Source organism: Trichomonascus vanleenenianus (assembly GCF_965637985.1).
Source record: "Trichomonascus vanleenenianus strain CLIB 3782 genome assembly, contig: TRVA0_091S, whole genome shotgun sequence".
NCBI classification, from domain to species: domain Eukaryota; kingdom Fungi; phylum Ascomycota; class Dipodascomycetes; order Dipodascales; family Trichomonascaceae; genus Blastobotrys; species Blastobotrys vanleenenianus.
This window is the reverse complement of record NW_027481797.1, coordinates 1-17,619: the sequence shown is the minus strand read 5'-3', so window position 1 is coordinate 17,619 and position 17,619 is coordinate 1. Positions and strand designations below refer to the sequence as shown.

General features: G+C 44.6%; 2 protein-coding genes and 1 pseudogene across 3 annotated transcripts, besides 1 other annotated feature; 2 read left to right on the top strand and 1 right to left on the bottom strand.

Annotated features, from left to right (window-relative positions):
• Nucleotides 1-6,624: 6,624 nt before the first annotated feature.
• On the top strand, nt 6,625-8,067 carry TRVA0_091S00144 (uncharacterized protein; the record flags this gene model as incomplete). Its single annotated transcript, XM_076687924.1, has 1 exon — nt 6,625-8,067. The coding sequence occupies one exon, from the start codon at nt 6,625-6,627 to the stop codon at nt 8,065-8,067; it is 1,443 nt and encodes a 480-aa protein (XP_076537844.1).
• Nucleotides 8,068-11,309: 3,242 nt separating this feature from the next.
• On the top strand, nt 11,310-12,260 carry TRVA0_091S00122 (uncharacterized protein; the record flags this gene model as incomplete). Its single annotated transcript, XM_076687923.1, has 1 exon — nt 11,310-12,260. The coding sequence occupies one exon, from the start codon at nt 11,310-11,312 to the stop codon at nt 12,258-12,260; it is 951 nt and encodes a 316-aa protein (XP_076537843.1).
• Nucleotides 12,261-15,604: 3,344 nt separating this feature from the next.
• Nucleotides 15,605-16,036: a mobile genetic element.
• Nucleotides 15,638-16,036, bottom strand: TRVA0_091S00100 (annotated as a pseudogene). Its single transcript has one exon. A coding segment is annotated over exon 1 (399 nt).
• Nucleotides 16,037-17,619: the final 1,583 nt, after the last annotated feature.

Sequence of the window (17,619 nt, the reverse complement as noted above, 5' to 3'; positions counted from 1 at the left end):
CCCGTTCTACCCGTTCTACCCGTTCTACCCGTTCTACCCGTTCTACCCGTTCTACCCGTTCTACCCGTTCTACCCGTTCTACCCGTTCTACCCGTTCTACCCGTTCGTATTATTTCTTTAATTAGACTTTCCTACTCTTTCAATTAAGTACATCAAAAAAAAAGAATCTTCAGCCGCATATTGTTCTCGTCCCCGTAGGGACCGGCATCCGCGAGGTCACGTGCCCCCGACATTCTACAGTTCTATGACTAATTTGATTATGATATTAATGCTGACTCATAATATCCATTATCAATACTTAGTCATCAAGTGCTTAGTCATGATTAAAAATTTGTATTAACGACTAAGTAGGTTGACTTCTAACCCTCCATGATTTAATCGATACAAAATTAAAATAACATTGGGCATTTGTGAGGGACACGTCTATCAATTGATGGCTGTTTCTTCGCTTCACTCTCCAGTCACCTTGATCTCTTTCATATTTTATCACTATTAGAATCAGAAATTTTAATTTTAATTCACTTCAATTGACGCTATTTTATCCGCCTTCCTCTCCCTCCGTACATGTCTGCGAGATCAATTTTGCCCGGTAAATTAGAACATAGTTGCTGTTGAGGTAAACCGGTTAGGAGAGTAACCGAGGAGTACCGGTCCGGCAATGGAGTGAGAGATAATAGAAGGAGATTCCCATGGTTGGAGAAGTAAGCAAATAGACAGTAATGCAGGAACTCACCGGGAACCAAGTCTCTGACACACAATCAGTAGCTGCGACGGAAAGAATGGATAAGGATCCATTCGTTCAACAACAAGGAGATATGGAGAATATGAAGGGCCATATGAATGAGAAGGGGAGTGGGAAAATATTGATTTTAATTTTTTTGATTATTTTCATCTATTCATTTCAAAAACAAATAAAGAAAGCAACATAAAGGTTGGCAAAAAATTAGGTAAAGGCCGTTTGTAGGACTATGCGAGAATCATCAATGATACATTAATGAAAAAAAGTTACAAAAAATATTAACGCGATATACGTCCACATCATACTCCAAACTTAATTATTGCTCTGTTTTAAGTGTTTTGCTGATTGGTATGGGATCGTTTTTAATGTGTTGCGATGTTGATATCATCATATGCATTTGAGCTTGGTGACTAGGCATGTAGCCTGCAGCACTGTATTAGAGTACGGTCATGTAGCGTTGGTAAGAATAGGCCTCTAGTATCGGTAATGTATTTTGTTGTATTGTCTTACAAACTTAATTGTGTGAAGTGGGCGTATGTGTTTCACCATCGACCGGGATGCACTTTCCGACCATCACAACGATCCTCCAAATTCAAGACGTGTTTTCTCCACCAAAACAATAGCTATTTCTTATGGGAGAAAATAGCCTCCTTTTAGCAATAAATCCGATTCCATCGACACTGCATTTGAGCATCCGACATGCCGCCAAGGTTTACGAAGTGCCAGAATTTCACTGCCCGTAACAAAAATGAAGGCCTGTACGTTCAAAAACCGAAAGCAGGGATGTGTGCCTGAATTGACTGGGACATAAAAAAAAGAGGAGGTGATTGTCCAGTACATCATATAACCGGCTTCGTGTGCGTATGTGTAAGATTTGGCCATGTTCTGCTCGAGCAACGCGGGATCTCGTCGGACAGATCACTTCCTCGAACAGCGCCCAGAGCTAGAGACGCAGTGCCCCCTGTCGACTTAATGTTTCGCCCACGATGTGTCATAATGTCCTACTGAGCGGGCGTGTACGCCAATGTCTAGATACAGTTGGCTTAGGCTCGTATTTATAATTTGCCTCTACGACCACGTCATAAAAAAATATTATTATGGTTCGTTCGAAAATACCTGCTTCCGATAATGGCCCAAGGCTGAGATATTTTATACCCTCGCTTGTGCGATAATTTCAAATAAAATACCACAAAATAATAATAATAATCTTGATTAAAGTCCGTTGCCTAGGGCGAAGGAGGACTAATCGAGGTACATGAGGTTTCTAATATAATATAACAATATCCAGTAAAGGTAGACGGGGCCGATTTCCTCAGCGGTAGACCGCTGATAGCATGAGGGAAAACCTACCACAAAATAATTCTTTTTTTTTCTGTTTGATTTGGTTCGTGAAGATAGGTTATGGTCAGCACCCGGTTCTAATTTCACAGTACGTAGCGCTTCCAGATAAAAATTATATATATTAACACGTACCGGACTGTGCATAACACCGTTCGTAGTTCAATAGTAACGCAAAGGCCATGCGAACACACCGACCGCGAAAATCTAGTCAGGTTTTGTCCTACACAGACCACTGGGCCCTTGCAACGTGCATGCATGTGAAGGAGCCATCTTAAGGCGGATACAGGTTTCCCTGACTATCAGCAACTCTCCAATAAAAACATATATATCCGAACCAACAGCACTCCAGAACAATCCCGCTGAGGAAATCCGATTATCGCACCACAACAGCCAGAGGCAGCCACAGGGGGCGCCCGCGGCAACGAAACCCACCAACACTCGATCTAGTCCTCCTTCTAGCTAAGTATGTATACATATAAAGCGTGGACTCAAATCAAGATTAATAATATTAACACATAAAGAAATTGATTATATCTCATCTTATAGATAGCTAACCTAAAGATCCTTAAGTAATTTATGCTGGCGTCGGGCCAATAGCCATTGAAAAAAGCCGTAATATGAGGATGCAGCATATTTCTGAATCCAACAGCTTCGTGGCTGACTCGAGAATTTTCGGGGCAAATGGCAATCAACTTTTGACTTGAAATTATTTTTTCCAGTATGCCTTGAGCACAATGCTTCCAGGGCCTGGCATGGCATTGCATGGAGTACCCTTTTTCGCTGCCCTGACAAGCGGAGGGACGTATGCGTCCGTTGAGCAAATTCTAATCCATTTTGCTCTAAGCTATGGATCAAAAATTTATATAAACCTGATCTGCGAGATGGATCGTCGCGTATCAAGATTAACTATATATTAAGCTTTAACAATTTACTATTTTTTGTATCAAAAAAATTGAAAATGGGCCTTTTCATGGCTGTTCAGAAGGGGGTCGGGTACGACTGCTCGGCAACCGACTCTGCCCTCTTCGCCCAGAGAAAGCTTCTCACAGGCTGCGATTCCGTGGGTCGGTAATACCAAGCATTCTCTGTGGACGATGTACTACACAGTGGTGCGCGTCTTCCTATGCATTATGTATCGATTGTTCAACCACGTTAGCGACCAGAGGTACCGGACCAGCAGCAGTCCCGCGTCATTCGTCCTAAGGATTTTTGCCGCGATTAGGTACGTCGGATACAGACGTTATCCAGCGATTTCCAGGTACAGTGTATTCCCGTCGTAGGTTAACGTGCTGGCCGTTGCGATCTCCGCCTTTCTGTTCCTGCTCTGTATTGCGTTCATTCCGCACTTTGGTACCGGGCATGTAACGGGTTTGGCTCCCCTTCCCTAGCCATAAGTAACACGCCGTGCCCCTTGCAAGGTTGTTGAAATTCGCATTATAAGCTCGTGATTCCCGCACTGGGCACGGGCCAGCACACGTTTGTGAGATTCGCTTCGATTCAGTCGTTAGGAAACCATCCGTTCACCATTGGATCTCTTCCGAAATACAGCCTGGACAAGTCGACTGTGCAGCTTCCCCTTATCTTCTAGACCCTACACCGGATTCACCAAGACCCTCTATGAGCAGGCAGCCGCGAATTTTGAACAGTAATATAAGGTATTCTGGGACGGACCATTCGAAGGCGTGACTCGACAGGTTGAGGCGTTTGACGACATTGTACTCGTTTGCTCTGGTTCCGGTGCCGCTGCCGCTGCCAAATATCGCTCTTAGAGCATATCTGCAATCAATTGAATGATGCAGCGCAGCCACCGAAGCCAAAACGAAGGTGGGACTGCCTAGGAGGTAGGGTAGTATGGTACATTTGACGTTCGCGGATTCGACAGGTGCGGCTGTGGCGTTTCCGCACGGCTGAAAAATGAGCAGGAATTGAGCCCTTCTCTAAGCTGCTTGGGCACTTTTACTCGATACGAGGAGAATGTCCAGCGTGCAATTGCCCAGCTTTCAGAAAGCGTCTCTGTCCAGTGCCACCTTTGCGTCACCCATGAGGACTTTGGTACTTCGAGTGATGAGAAAGTAAAGCACAGTGATATCGAGTTTAACGAGGGTAGGCCAAACATCGAGCAGGTTATGACTCAGTTTGCCTTGACGTGAGCAGTTATCATTAGTTCAGGCTGTGATGGAGTCCGGTCGAGAGTCGTCAACTCCGCAGCCAATCTTCAGATGAATGTCGTTGCCAGGCGAAAGAATGCGGTAGGTGTCGTTCCTGAGGCGATTTATTTGCACACTGAGACCTTTGGTTGGTAATTGGTTCGATAAATTATACATATTATGACTGTTAATATTTTCTCTATGCTATTCTTACAGTTTGTCTCTTCTACATTTTCGTAATTGTCTCGCAGTACAAATTACGCAGTTATGAGTGACTTGACTTCTCTGTAACTACATTGTAGGACATTTGTTCACCACAGTACGTTCATCGGCCCTCACCTGTTCAACAGGCTAGATTTCGACAGTGTGAGATCCAGCCTTGCAAGTCCGCAACAGGTACTTTAACAATGTCAATATATGCAAAAAATCCAGGATATTGCCACCTTTTTGTCGATAAGTCCAAATCGTTTTAAACCCGTAGCTTACATATGGTCCGCAATAGGTATGGCTATATGGCAAATGGTCATGTTGCATCTGAACAATAGACTAACTTCTGCTTCAAATCAGTTGGTTTAATTTCCTTGAATCAGCCTCAGTATCGCTCAAAGTGCCTGATATTGTACCGTATTACAGTGGTGTACGCCCACTTCACACTCCTATTTAAGTTTGTAAGACAACGCAGCATTATTTACCTCCTACGCAGTCCTTTCTGTAGCGGCTTGCGCAGCGACCCACCGAAAGCGGTAACAGAATGTACTTACCAGAGCAATAATTAAGTATTTAAGAAAAAATATAAGTTTGGAGTGTGAAGTGGGCGATACTTCGAAGGTGGTTTTACTTGTGAAGTACAGTAGGCCTATTTACCTCCAGCACAGGTTTCTGAACTTCGCGAGATACGCGCGAATGTGCGCCGACGCGAAGTCCACCTTTGGTGGCTCGCTCCGCGATTCCACCCAAGAGAAGGTGGGCTTGCGTAGGAGGTAAGCGTGCACCATTTTACGCCATAAATTGAAGTCCTGGGGACGGAGCCAATGCACGGCTAAGGACCATCTGAGACGAGAGAGTAAAATGTAATTGATTCAAATAAAATACAGCCTGTACGTATTGATCAGCATTGATAAGACCAATTACAGGTAGGACCTACATAGACCAGCTTCCTTCAAATAACACGCAAGTGTGGTTGAAGGAATAAGTCGGTAGATTTATAGACCGGGGCCCCACGGAGTCACGTGATAATCACCACTACGCCAGGCATTAGCGATCTATTACCGATATGCTATTGATACTGGTAATTTGCACCGTGATTGGTACTTGAAAACTTTGTTTATCTGATTAGAATTGTTACGTATTTCACTAAATTGGGATTAGAAGTATCTTCAAATTGCAGGCTAGAGAGTTGTTTTCCTGTCCCCCCACGCAGTCCAGTTGTGAGATCATTCAACCGGAAATTCAGGGGGCTTGGATACGGTAAGTACGCGTGGCGTGGAATAGGCACAAATTATTTATTATTGTTTCATTTGCACTCAGTGGCTTGCACTACATGTACTCGAGATTTTTTACAAGCACGGAGGTGATATGCACCGTACATACGGTTTCATTTACACCTATCGGTAGCTATTTGGTATTTTTTTACAATTGCGGAGTAATATACACTGTAAGACGGCATCATTTACACTTAGCTACCGGTACTGTCCTACGCAGACCCACTCCGTTCAGATGTAGCTCGCGCAGCGAACCACCAAAGGTCACGCCAAAACGAAGGTGGGTCTACGTAGGACGTAACTTAGGTACTCGATATTTTTTACAATTGCGGAGGTATTACGTACTGTGAAGATAATATGCACTGTAGTTTATTGTGGAGACATTCGTATGGTCGAGGGGATGTCGGGAAGGTATGCCCGTTTGCGGCAGATCACCGACTCCGCAATGGAGTCCACCACGAGAGAAGCTGTCGATTAAGCATTGGATAGCACCTCGCATAACTTGCCAATCATAATACACAAGCCGCCCTGATAGAACCAATGCTCTACAGGATAATCATTCCGAAAGAACGGCAAATTGACAGCGGATTGCGAGGCTGGGGGGAGGGGGAGGGGGGGATCCTTTTCACCTGAAAGCCGAGAAGCAGTCATATTGGTATTCCAGAGCTTCCGAATGCATTGAATTGTTCCTGCAGCGGGTGCTAGTGTCCGATATCCCCGACCAAGTTTACTGAACCTCAGTATAATCCGGATTAATTGGACGGACTTATTGGCATTACCAGGGTATTCCCTTGCATATAGAGCTGTGGAGCTTGCTTCATAAAGGCGGGGTTGACTATCAACAATTTGACTATTTAAAGGTATGATTGAACTAGAGTCGATTGTGTAACCTCTCATACAATCGTTCGAAACAGTCATGGTCGGTTTGCCTCTTCTTGCAATTGCAACGGTCTTAAGCGGTGTGACAACCGCCGATTATACAACGTCAATTAATGCACAATCAAACAGAGGAACTTGGGAAGGGTGGGGGACCTCGCTCGTATGGTGGGCGAAAGCGTTTGGTCAGCGTGAAGATATTGCCGATGTCCTGTTCACGCTGGATAAACATGAGTTCCTAAATACTACTCTGCCAGGGCTTGGTCTCAACATCGTACGCTACAATGCCGGTGCAAGTAGTTGGAACACGTATGATGGAGCGTCAATGGTTGAATCGCCTAATATTTTGAGTTCCCGGCAGATGGATGGATATTGGTTGGACTGGGCTAGCGATGACCCTAACTCTTCAAGTTGGGACTGGACTGTTGATGCCAACCAGCGAAAGGCACTACAACTTGCAATTAGCCGAGGAGTAGACAAGACTGAGTTATTTTCCAACTCGCCGATGTGGTGGATGTGCGTAAACCACAACCCTTCAGGCTCGGATGACGGCAGTGACAACAACATTCAGGAGTGGAATCTCCAGCAACACGCTATCTATATGGCCAACATTGCCAAATATTTCAAGGATAGACATGGTGTGGAATTTACTTCAGTTGAAGCCTTTAACGAACCCTCAGCGGATTGGTGGAACGCTAACGGCACTCAAGAAGGCTGTCACTTTGAAATCTCTACGCAGGCAACTATAATCAACTATCTCAGTAATGAGCTGGCCAAGCGGGGTCTGCGAAGTATCATTTCTGCCTCAGATGAGTCCTACTACGATCAGGCAGTTACTAACCTCCAGAATATCGGAAGCATTGCCATTGGCCAAATTGGCCGTGTTAATGTTCACGGCTACCAATACGGCGGTGGAAGGCGCGACATTCTCTACGACCTTGCGTCAGATGCAGGCAAGTCCATCTGGAACAGTGAGTATGGCGATGGTACCGGCTCTGGTTTAGACTTGGTGTCCAATCTTCTTCTTGATTTCCGATGGTTGTTTCCAACTGCTTGGGTGTATTGGCAGGCTCTGGATGGTGACGGGTGGGGTCTCGTTGAAGCTGACAACGACACCAAAGATTTATACGGTATTAATCAGAAGTATTTTGTCCTTGCACAATTTACTCGACATGTCCGACCAGGTATGCAAATACTTGATGGAGGTAGTGCCAACGTCATGGCCGCTTACGACTCAAAGTCTAAAAGACTTGTCATTGTAGCTGCGAATTATGACACGGCTCAAACCATTAGCTTTAACATGTCGACGTTCTCTGCTATTCCTTCAGCTCGCTCTAAAGTTGTTCGTTGGAGTACTCAGATTGATGGTGGCGACCAATATGTTGAATATGGCCATGACACTCACCTAGAAGAATCTGGATTTTCGTCTTATTTCTCCACCAACACAATTCAGACCTTTGAAATCGACGGCGTATCTCTCTAATACTAGTACCTTAACAAGGATTGACAATATGGTATTTCTTTATTATATCTTATCAGGAAACGACCTATTACCTGCATGGTTAGGGCCTTCATAAGTGCAATAACATTATTCATAAAAGTTCAGATTCCACAAAAGTACGGGTAACTCATAATAACACGCTAATATCATCACAAGCTTCTCATATAATACCTGAGATGAACTCGTGTCAAGTAAGTCTTGCGGCTGGTGGTTATGACACGCAACGTTGACAATATCCCCTCGGGAAATATCTATGACCCATTAACGTCGCATGCTACTACACTCTTCCGGTAGTAATCTTGAAATTGGCCGACCAAGTACCTGTACAGGCGCACAAATTATTATTAGGAATTAGATGCCTGAAATTCAGTTGTATGCGATTGGTAAAGTTCAGTGAAAACTACTCCAATCCGTCATTTACTTTCTTTATATCGTTACCGGGAGAGGTTGAATAAAGATGTAGCCGGGCAATGTTTCTATACTACCAATAAATATATATGAGTACTAAGAAAGAGGGGTTTTTGGGGAATGCCGTACATGCAGCTAGGCACCATGTCGGCTACCGGTTAATTCTTACTGCCGTGATATTCTAAGGTTCGCCACCAAAGTAAAGTAACGTCCATTGATAACTAAAGATATAGTTTCATAGTTCATCTTACAACGAGATTTTTACAGTTGATATTGAGGTATTATCTCCAATCTGACCCTGAGATCAAGTAAGTATTCCAATTAAATAACATGCAATTTCATGAAGTCCTAGCCATTTATTGTTTTAAATGCCAAGAGGGGTAGTAACCTCTGCCATGCTTTTGAATTCAAAGAGGGGCAGCCTCTGCTACCATCATGCTGAGTTAGGCTCGCGTAGACTGGGAGCTGTCAACACATGAGCAAAATGAATGCAATGGAAGCATCGGTATCCTATTGATAAGTTTTTTGTGAGAGCATAGGGTTATAGTATATTACAGCGCAAGTCGGGAGGGCATCATACCATATTGTCATCAATGCTATCGTGTAAATCTCTAGCTTCTCTATTATTCTGTGGTAGCGCTTAAAGAGGTATCTCTCTGAGCTAACCGAGTTAGCTTGACTTAGATGATGCTCTATGACTAGGCACTCGGCGGTACAATTGCGGAGAGGCTATCTTCTAAGTCGCTAGCTTCTCTACTATTCTTCGGTTTAGGACTTGAGAGGTATATCTCTGAACCACCGGACTGCCGGTAGCTTGACTTGGATGGTACTTTAGTCATTTATGACTAGACACTTCGGCGGTACAATTGCGGAGACACATATCTATGGCGGGGAGTCCCGTGTGGTGCCCTAGTGGCCTGCCGAGGCCCCCCTCTTCAAGGTGGCCCTACGGAGCACTTGGGTTTAAGGTGCCTGCGGGGACATATCGCAGATCAATCGTCTCATCGTTTACAACCAAAACTAGTACTACTACAGCATTCCTGCATTTAATTTACCTCTACTTGCGTTCTAGAGCTTTATGTTCTTTGGGAAATCATGTATTTTGGTGAAAAAATTCGTTTCACCGTGAACTTTTTGTAGATGTATTTACCTAAAAATCTCACATCGCATCCGCAGTGCTGATGTTACAGCAGCGGCACTATCAATCCAACGCGATAAAAGTACACGTTATTATAGATCGTGGCTTAGCAGCTGTTGTGCTGGTAGAATACGATAACTCTTTTACCCCTAATTCCTTAAAATAATGGGCGTATAATGTACTTGGACTGCGGGGGATCGACCTACCCGAGACATTTTTCCGGATCCGAAGCTGAACTATCGCAGGTCGTCCCTACTATGGGGTATAGCAAAACCTAGCTTCCCTTAGGCCCGCCCCGTGCTCCACGGGATGGGGGGTGAGTCTGCGGCACGGCAGAGGCAAGATATAAGCAGCCTGAGACATAAGCTGTACTTGGTCTATGGAAAACGGACAACATCTAGCAACATCTAGCTTATTATACGAAAAAGAATCGTGCCGAGAGCTTTCTTTGTCCAATGGCATAAATTATAACGGATCTACAAATTTAGACGCACTGATAAGAGGCATTGTCTGTACGGTGCTGCAAATCGCAAATCGCCATCTCAGCCAGTTGCGGGCATCCGTTTATTTTGAAACCATCAGAGAACCAACATCAGCCTGATGCAATAGCGTATTCCTCAGGCGGGACCTGCGGATAGCATTCACTACGCGATCCTAAGGATAGCCCGCACGCTCCCTTATGCAGTTGAATGTATCACCCTTTGGAAAAAACTACACGCAACAGGTGCGGTTCCAACTCAGGCTATAATTACACTGTACCACATGGCCAACGTTCTTGGGCTGAGCAAGCTGCGGGAGAGTTCTTCTTTACATTCCCGACCGATACTGCAATGGCTACAACAACTTGTTATCGAAAAAGATAATACCAACTGCACAGTGGCGAATAACTAAACTAGGGTCTACAGTTTCAAAGATAGTGTAAACAATGTGCATAGCGAGCATGTCTCCCTTAATTCACGTAGTTTGGAGTCGATACTATTTACCTTGGTGTTCAGAGCCCACGCTCGAGTGAAACATTGTCGGTTGAAGGCGTTTTTCCAAAGTGTGGATCAGCAAGATCAGCCGTTCGCCGCCTCCACCTCCCCCGCCCCACACGTAAAATAATGGTGGGCTCCCGAGAACGGGCAAATCCAAGCGGAATTTTTTTTTTTGCGGAAATTGAAATGCTGTATGTGGGGTAAGCCCGGGCCAGTGAAATGATAGTCAAACAGTTTTTCTTGGCCGTTCAATGTTAAAGCGGGTCTAAGGTTCTGTGGAGCCGAGGAAGTTAATAGCCGGAAAAAAAAATCAGCACGAAGAGCAAGTTTCGACAAAAAAAAAACTACTTCATTAAAATAACGTATGGCTGCATTTATGTTGTACTGTTGTTAAATTCCGAGCAAAAGGTATATTTACGTTATTATTCGAGCGTCTACAGGTATGGTGGTAGTGATCGGTAGTTTTTAAAGCCGAAATCTCCACTTTTTAAGTTCCGAGACGGAGATGGAAACCTTGCCCCCGAGAAGACGCCATCCAAGTCTCTGATGCATGCACCCCATTGAAAATCCTGCTGCATGTCTTGGATTGTCTCTGCGTACAAAACCCAACCATGTTTTTTACGATAGCGTTGGTGAATATATAGAATGAAAAATATATAAAACCCCAGCCCAACCCACAGCATTCTAGCCAACATACCAAAATGTCCAAACTAGATATCCAACACGAAGTTTTGCACGTAGAATCTGAAGGTGATGCTACAAATGCTCCCCGACAGACTCTGTCTGATATGGCCATTCTCAGCCAGCAGCAGCTGGCTGTGGAGGTCATTCTCGAGACGCAGTGGGATCCTGCGTGGGCTCAGGGTTTCCATCGATTGAGGGACAAATATCACCTTGACCTCTTCTTCGCTGAGGCTGTCGGTTCCTTCATCTTCCTGTATTTCCTTCTAATGTCGATTGGAGGCATGGTTGTCACCCAGGGTGAACAGGGATCATTTGGCTTTTCCGTATACGTCCTAGGCATCGCTGTTGCTCTTGCAGTGTATGTTATTTTCCCTATATCCGGCTCGCACATTTCTCCCCCTATGACTCTTAACGCAGTTATCTTCAGAAAATTCCCTCTGAAGAAAGTTCCTATTTATATTGGCGGCCAGGTTACTGGTGCAATCCTTGCTGTTATCTTCACATTTGCAATTGCTGAAGCCCAGCTCAATGCAGCCGGCGCAATTCCTCGACCAGCCGGCAGTTCTGCTGTGTATGTTCCAACGTTTAATCCCAAGGTGCCCATTGGTACCGCCATCATGAATGAGTTGATTGGCGATACAGTTTTCGTATTCATCACTACTGCCGTTACCGATCTCCGAAACGTACACATCGCTCCACAATTTGCTCCCATGCTGATTGGATTGAATCTTTTCATTTGTGCAAATGCGTTCGGATGGTGCTACTGGGCCCTGAACCCTCTCCGTGACATTATTCCACGGGCTTATGCTAGCCAGACGTACTCGGGGCTTTTCAACGATGGGTATTGGGCTGTTCCTCTCTTCATCCCCTTCCTTGGCCACTTCCTTGGTGTCTTTATCTATGAGCTCTTTGCTGCAAAGATGTTCAGACCGGAAACACCCAAGGTTGAAGGCGCTGATACCGTTTAACTTGGTCTACAGATCTACAGTATTGCTAATACTAACCTATTTAATTCAGTTTTGTTTTGTTATTATTGTATGGTACCAATAATTTATTATTATTTTCTATGATCACCTCATAATGCCAGTAGCATATTATGAGTAGCCAAAACGCAGTACAAAACAATGGATTATTAACAGTGCATACGAATATTCATCAGGTACCGTACCCCGTCTAAATATTAAACTAACGAGTGCACTACACTCTACGGCTTAATGATACCGGGTAATAGACAGCACCTGGCCACGCAAGTTGTGCTGTCGTAAGTTGCGCTGTATCTTTGTTCTTTGCTTGTACCTCCAACTGAATAGTGGTACCGGAATACGCGTTTTGCCTTTTCCAAATTGCAGGTGAAAAGATAAAAGCATTTACTGTTTTTTGATATTTATTAACTTATTTATACCCGGTAATATTTCTTTCGCAATCCATTGAAAGGCATATGGCAGTACGTTGTGTCAACAATTGAGGGGCCGGGGTGGTACATGGTATATGGTAACTTGGTCAGAAAAAAATGATTAATCTACCTATTCGACCGCTATGGAGAGCTTACTGATTTTCTTTATCTTCTCCTGAGTTACCCCTTTGATGCGTCTGCTAGCTAACCTCCAAGGGCCTTAAGAGTGATCAACGGCAGTTTCGGCATTTCTCGAAGATAGGCAGGCTGTGCGGGAGGTAATCTGTGTACTTACTTACCCCGCTCCCCTCTCTTTCCCGAGGGTATCCGGTTACCTACGGGGAACAGGATCCACCAGTGGGAGCCGCAACTTATTTATCGAACGCATTGGTTTGAAAGCAATTGATGTTCAGTATGCCGCAACTTGGTACTTCTATACAAGCATTGACATGGTTGTTCAATTATTTATTTATCAACGTTTGAAGCATCTCAAATACAAACATTCTTTAATTTGTAGAGCATTATATTTTGGTTATCACGTCTACGGTACCGTATACATTGACATCAACGGTTTATGCAGTTAAAATGAGTGCATCCCTACTGCAGTACAGGTAATACGTGTTCCTTCTCGTTCTTCACGATGCTATTCTCCATTATGTATGTAAGCGGAAACCAGTACCGGTATACTCCAACACAGTTATTATATGCTAATTCAGTTCACTGCAAAAAAAGCTATCAGTCTTTCATAGTTTTGCGGTCTAAAGAAACAATTCTGGCCAAATATGTCCAGGACTGGAACAACTGGTGCCGATAAGTGTTGTTATGGGCCATGAAGAAGCTTGAGCGGCTGCTCAGAGGGTCATTTCAACTTCACGGCATTACGATCTACCTTTTTTTCTCATATCTGAACGAGAATGCAAAGCGACATAGTAGTATCCCCGGGAATGTCACGACTGAGCGAACAATGCTGCTTTCGAATATGGGGATAAAAATTACTCCATACTATCTGTAACCCCATGTTATTCGTACCAGGACGGATGAAGAAGAAGAGAGCTAGCGATAAGCTGCCGATGCTTCCTGAAAGCTGCGATCCCAAATGCCCGAGGACACGATTAAGCTACTCGGAGGCCACCTTGATAAAGGGCTGTCGTTTCAAGAAGTGATTCAGAAGGTTGGCTACAAACATCTTTGGGCGCTTCGGCATCGTTTACTGGGTGTGAGCAAAGAGTCGCCGGTGCGACTGTATACAGCCTGTGTAAGGCAACTGTAGAATCTATTACATCCGTCTAGTAGTATCGATTGGCAATATTGACCAAGATATATTCGAAAAGATGCAGAAAAAACGCCTCAAAAGATTCATTAGCGTCTGCTTAGTGGGAATATGTTGATGTACCATGTTACATCGGTTATTATATAAGCCTAACTTGTTGACAGACAATCCAGTCATTCGTTCATTCAGGTTCATCGGCGCGTTCCGTGGGACGCCAGATATAACACCACAGAACAAAACAGGCATTCCACCTTTCGAATTACGATAACAAGAGAAGTAGAAGTACGTTGTGCTCGACAAAAAAGCCGAACCCTGCAACCCAGCTACACACCTCCCGAAACTCACGAAGATCAGCGAACGCTTTTTGGACCAGATGGTGCGATGGCTGGAAACTATTTCTACAGATGAAATTTTAGGCATTAGCGCAAGCGCCCTCCATGGCAAACGTCCAAACTTAATGCACGAAACGCTTTAGGAAGGACTGCTCACTGAACGAGGAGCTGCTTTCAATTGTAGCGAAGCATGCAGACACTATCGTCAGGTGGGAATGCACATGTGGAGAATTCGAAACGGTCGAGCTCATCCTGGTGCAGTAAGCATTTTTTACTTCTTCCCAGGCATCAATCTTCCGACTATATCTGATACGAAGGAGGTCTGATGGCGGTATTTTCCCCGTAACGTACAAGGGCAGAGTCATCATTGTCATCATTGATGGTCCACACGCTCTTGCTCTAGCAGAAATCGTTTCCCTCTTGCTATTGGCGCTGATAGATGCACGAAAAAAATCTGCCCCATGAACCAAGTGCTTTGATTTTATTGATTCATTTAAAATGTTGAAACCTCTGCGAAGCGGTCAAACACGCTGAAGTAAGATATCAGCCTAGCTAGGTCCCAAGAGGCAACGGACACAAATTTTTTGATATTCATTGATGTGTTATAATATGTTGAAATGCCTGCTTAGCGGACAAATATGTTGATGTACCAGGTACTATATAAGCCAGGTTGGGGACACAGTCGTAACGGGATCGAAATACAGACGATTCATTTATGAATGAATGAAAATCTATTAGCGTTCTTGAGAGGAAGGCCAGAGACATCACATAAATACAGATAAATGTAATCTTTCTTATCGGCGGTAATGATTTCTTTCAATGTCTATTGAGTCCCGTGATTGTACCGCATTTGCTTCGTGAGGATTGGTTACCCCCGAGGGTCCGAGAAACAGTTCTTCTAGTTGATTAAAAAACCGAACGGCCTTCAACTTTGGCATTGACTAGTGTCGTTGGGCTAAAGCTTAGCCTGGGTGATTGAGCAGCGGGAGTCGCGTTCGTTGTTGCGATGGAAGCTACTGAATGAGCTTGCACAAGTTCAATTACTCCCTGGGTCTGAGAGACGACCTTTGTGAGTCTTGTGAGTCGTTGAGAGCACTGATTCTACACATAGTGGGAATATTAGTAATCTATTTCCGTCTTGTTGAGGCCTTAGGCCAGAGACATCATTGAATACATATGCATATAATTTTTCAAAATAAAACAAAATCATTCCATAGCAATTGGGTCCTTTGCTGTACCGCATTTGCGTCGTGAGGATTGATTACCCCCGAGGGTCTGAGAAACAATTTTTTTAGGAGATTAAAAACCGGACACCCTTCAACTCTGGGATTGACAGTGTGCGCTAGCGGGTTAGTCCGCTCTTGGGCGACGGCCCTCTTGGACAAATTGGCCCCGTGTTTTGAGTCCTTCTTTCGTGCCGAGAAATCTCGGCTGGTCAAATGTGTCGCTTGCCTCTTGAAGGAGGGGCCCTTGTGCCTCATATATGGGGACACTGGGCGAGAATGAGGTGAAGTGTTTCCAAATGATCACACTCACAAAAGATTTGGGCCCCTTCCACGCGAAACTGGCGAAACCAATCGCCGATTAGCGCGTGTCCCGAACGAAATTGAACCAGCCGGCTAAGTACGTAGCGACTGCTACCCGACAAGTATTTGGCCAGCTGCAAAACGTGCAGCTTGATGGTGCACTTTGTTGACGCAACTTGGTGAACCATTTCCCTGTGACCGCACGGTCGGTGTCGTCCTGCCACTAATATACATGGTAGCGAAAAGGGAGCCATTCCCCCTCTTATCTTCCCCAATCCTCATTTTTTACGTCCTCTACGACAACCTCACTGGTCGATGGGTAATAGTCCTACGTATTGCTATCCCCTGTCGGCCCAGCAGGCAATTGGCAGGACGATTCATTCATGTAACGGGAACAACATACAGAATTCATTCATTCATTTATCATTGGCGTTCCACATGTTCCTACTCTTGATTTATTCACGCGATTCTTCGCCCAAGAGTGATTTCTGACCCATCTCCAACAGATCCTCACCCAAGCCCCAGCTATAGCCGCCCAGGCTGGTGTCCCGTCCAAACGGGCACAATCCCCCTACCATACTTGCGAAGCTATCTGGGGACTATTCCATCATGACCACCTCTGCAGACTAGACTCGATCCCATCTTTAGAGTGAGGTCTCCAGGCCATAAGAAGTGTTTCACTACTCACAACTAGATCAGACCCCTTCTATAACTTTATCTGGACAACAACAACGTGTACAGCACCCGACAAAAAGGGTATCAGCCAGCTGGGGGACATGGCTGTTAGACGAACACTATACCATAACCCCTTAAAACGGATTTGATTAAACCAGCTACTGCAATGTCATTCCACAACCTATGGCGTAATCTGGAGGAGAGTCGACCATGCTACACGGGATGGCAAGTTGATTCTCGGATAATACTTCAGCCCCAATGGGAAACATTTTGGAAGGAATTAAAGAGACTAAGGCGAAGTGATAATGATGCAGCCGACTCTATTCATCTCCTAATCACACGAAACTTGCCATACTATTCCCATTGGAAGGTAGCGTCCATGGATGTACTATGTACTATATCAGCCTAACTTGGTGACGCAGCCGCAACGTGCTCGAAATACGACGATTCATTCATGGGCAACCTACCTGCATGTGATGCCACGCTGAGCCTGAAACATTGGAACACCTGTTATTTTGATTGCCGGAAAATAAAGGGCCTATGGCAATCAACGGACCCACGCATTACACCCCACGGTTATCCAAGACATCATCATGACGGCTTCAATGGACATTGACTTATTCAGTCTCATGTACCGGGAAGTTCACTTTCTCAGCAAAATGCGAAAAGCTTAAAACACTACCAACCTATAAATGAGAAATGGAAACACATGGAGAAACATATGGCGGAGACGGGACGCGGGGAGAAAAGATTGATTTCTAAGTTTTTGGAATTATCTTCATTTTTCATTTTTCATAAAAGAAAAGAAGAGAAAATGAAGAGAAAATGAGGGACGGAGGACATCAGGTGAAAGATGGAATAACTGATTATTTTGATTGTGCGAGATTTAAAAAAAAAGAAAAAAAACACACGGAGCAGAAAAATAAGGGATGGTGGACATAAGGTGAAAAATGAAACAGATTACCAGGTACCGATTCATTTCAATTTGACCAGATCTCAGCCTTCGAAGGAGGGCCTGATAGCGGTGGCTGATTTCTGGAACTCTATACCGCGACAAACTCATTAGATGGATTCCCACAATTGGGTGGCTGGCACAGGTCTTTTCCCCGGTATTTTGCGGGAGCGGTGTCA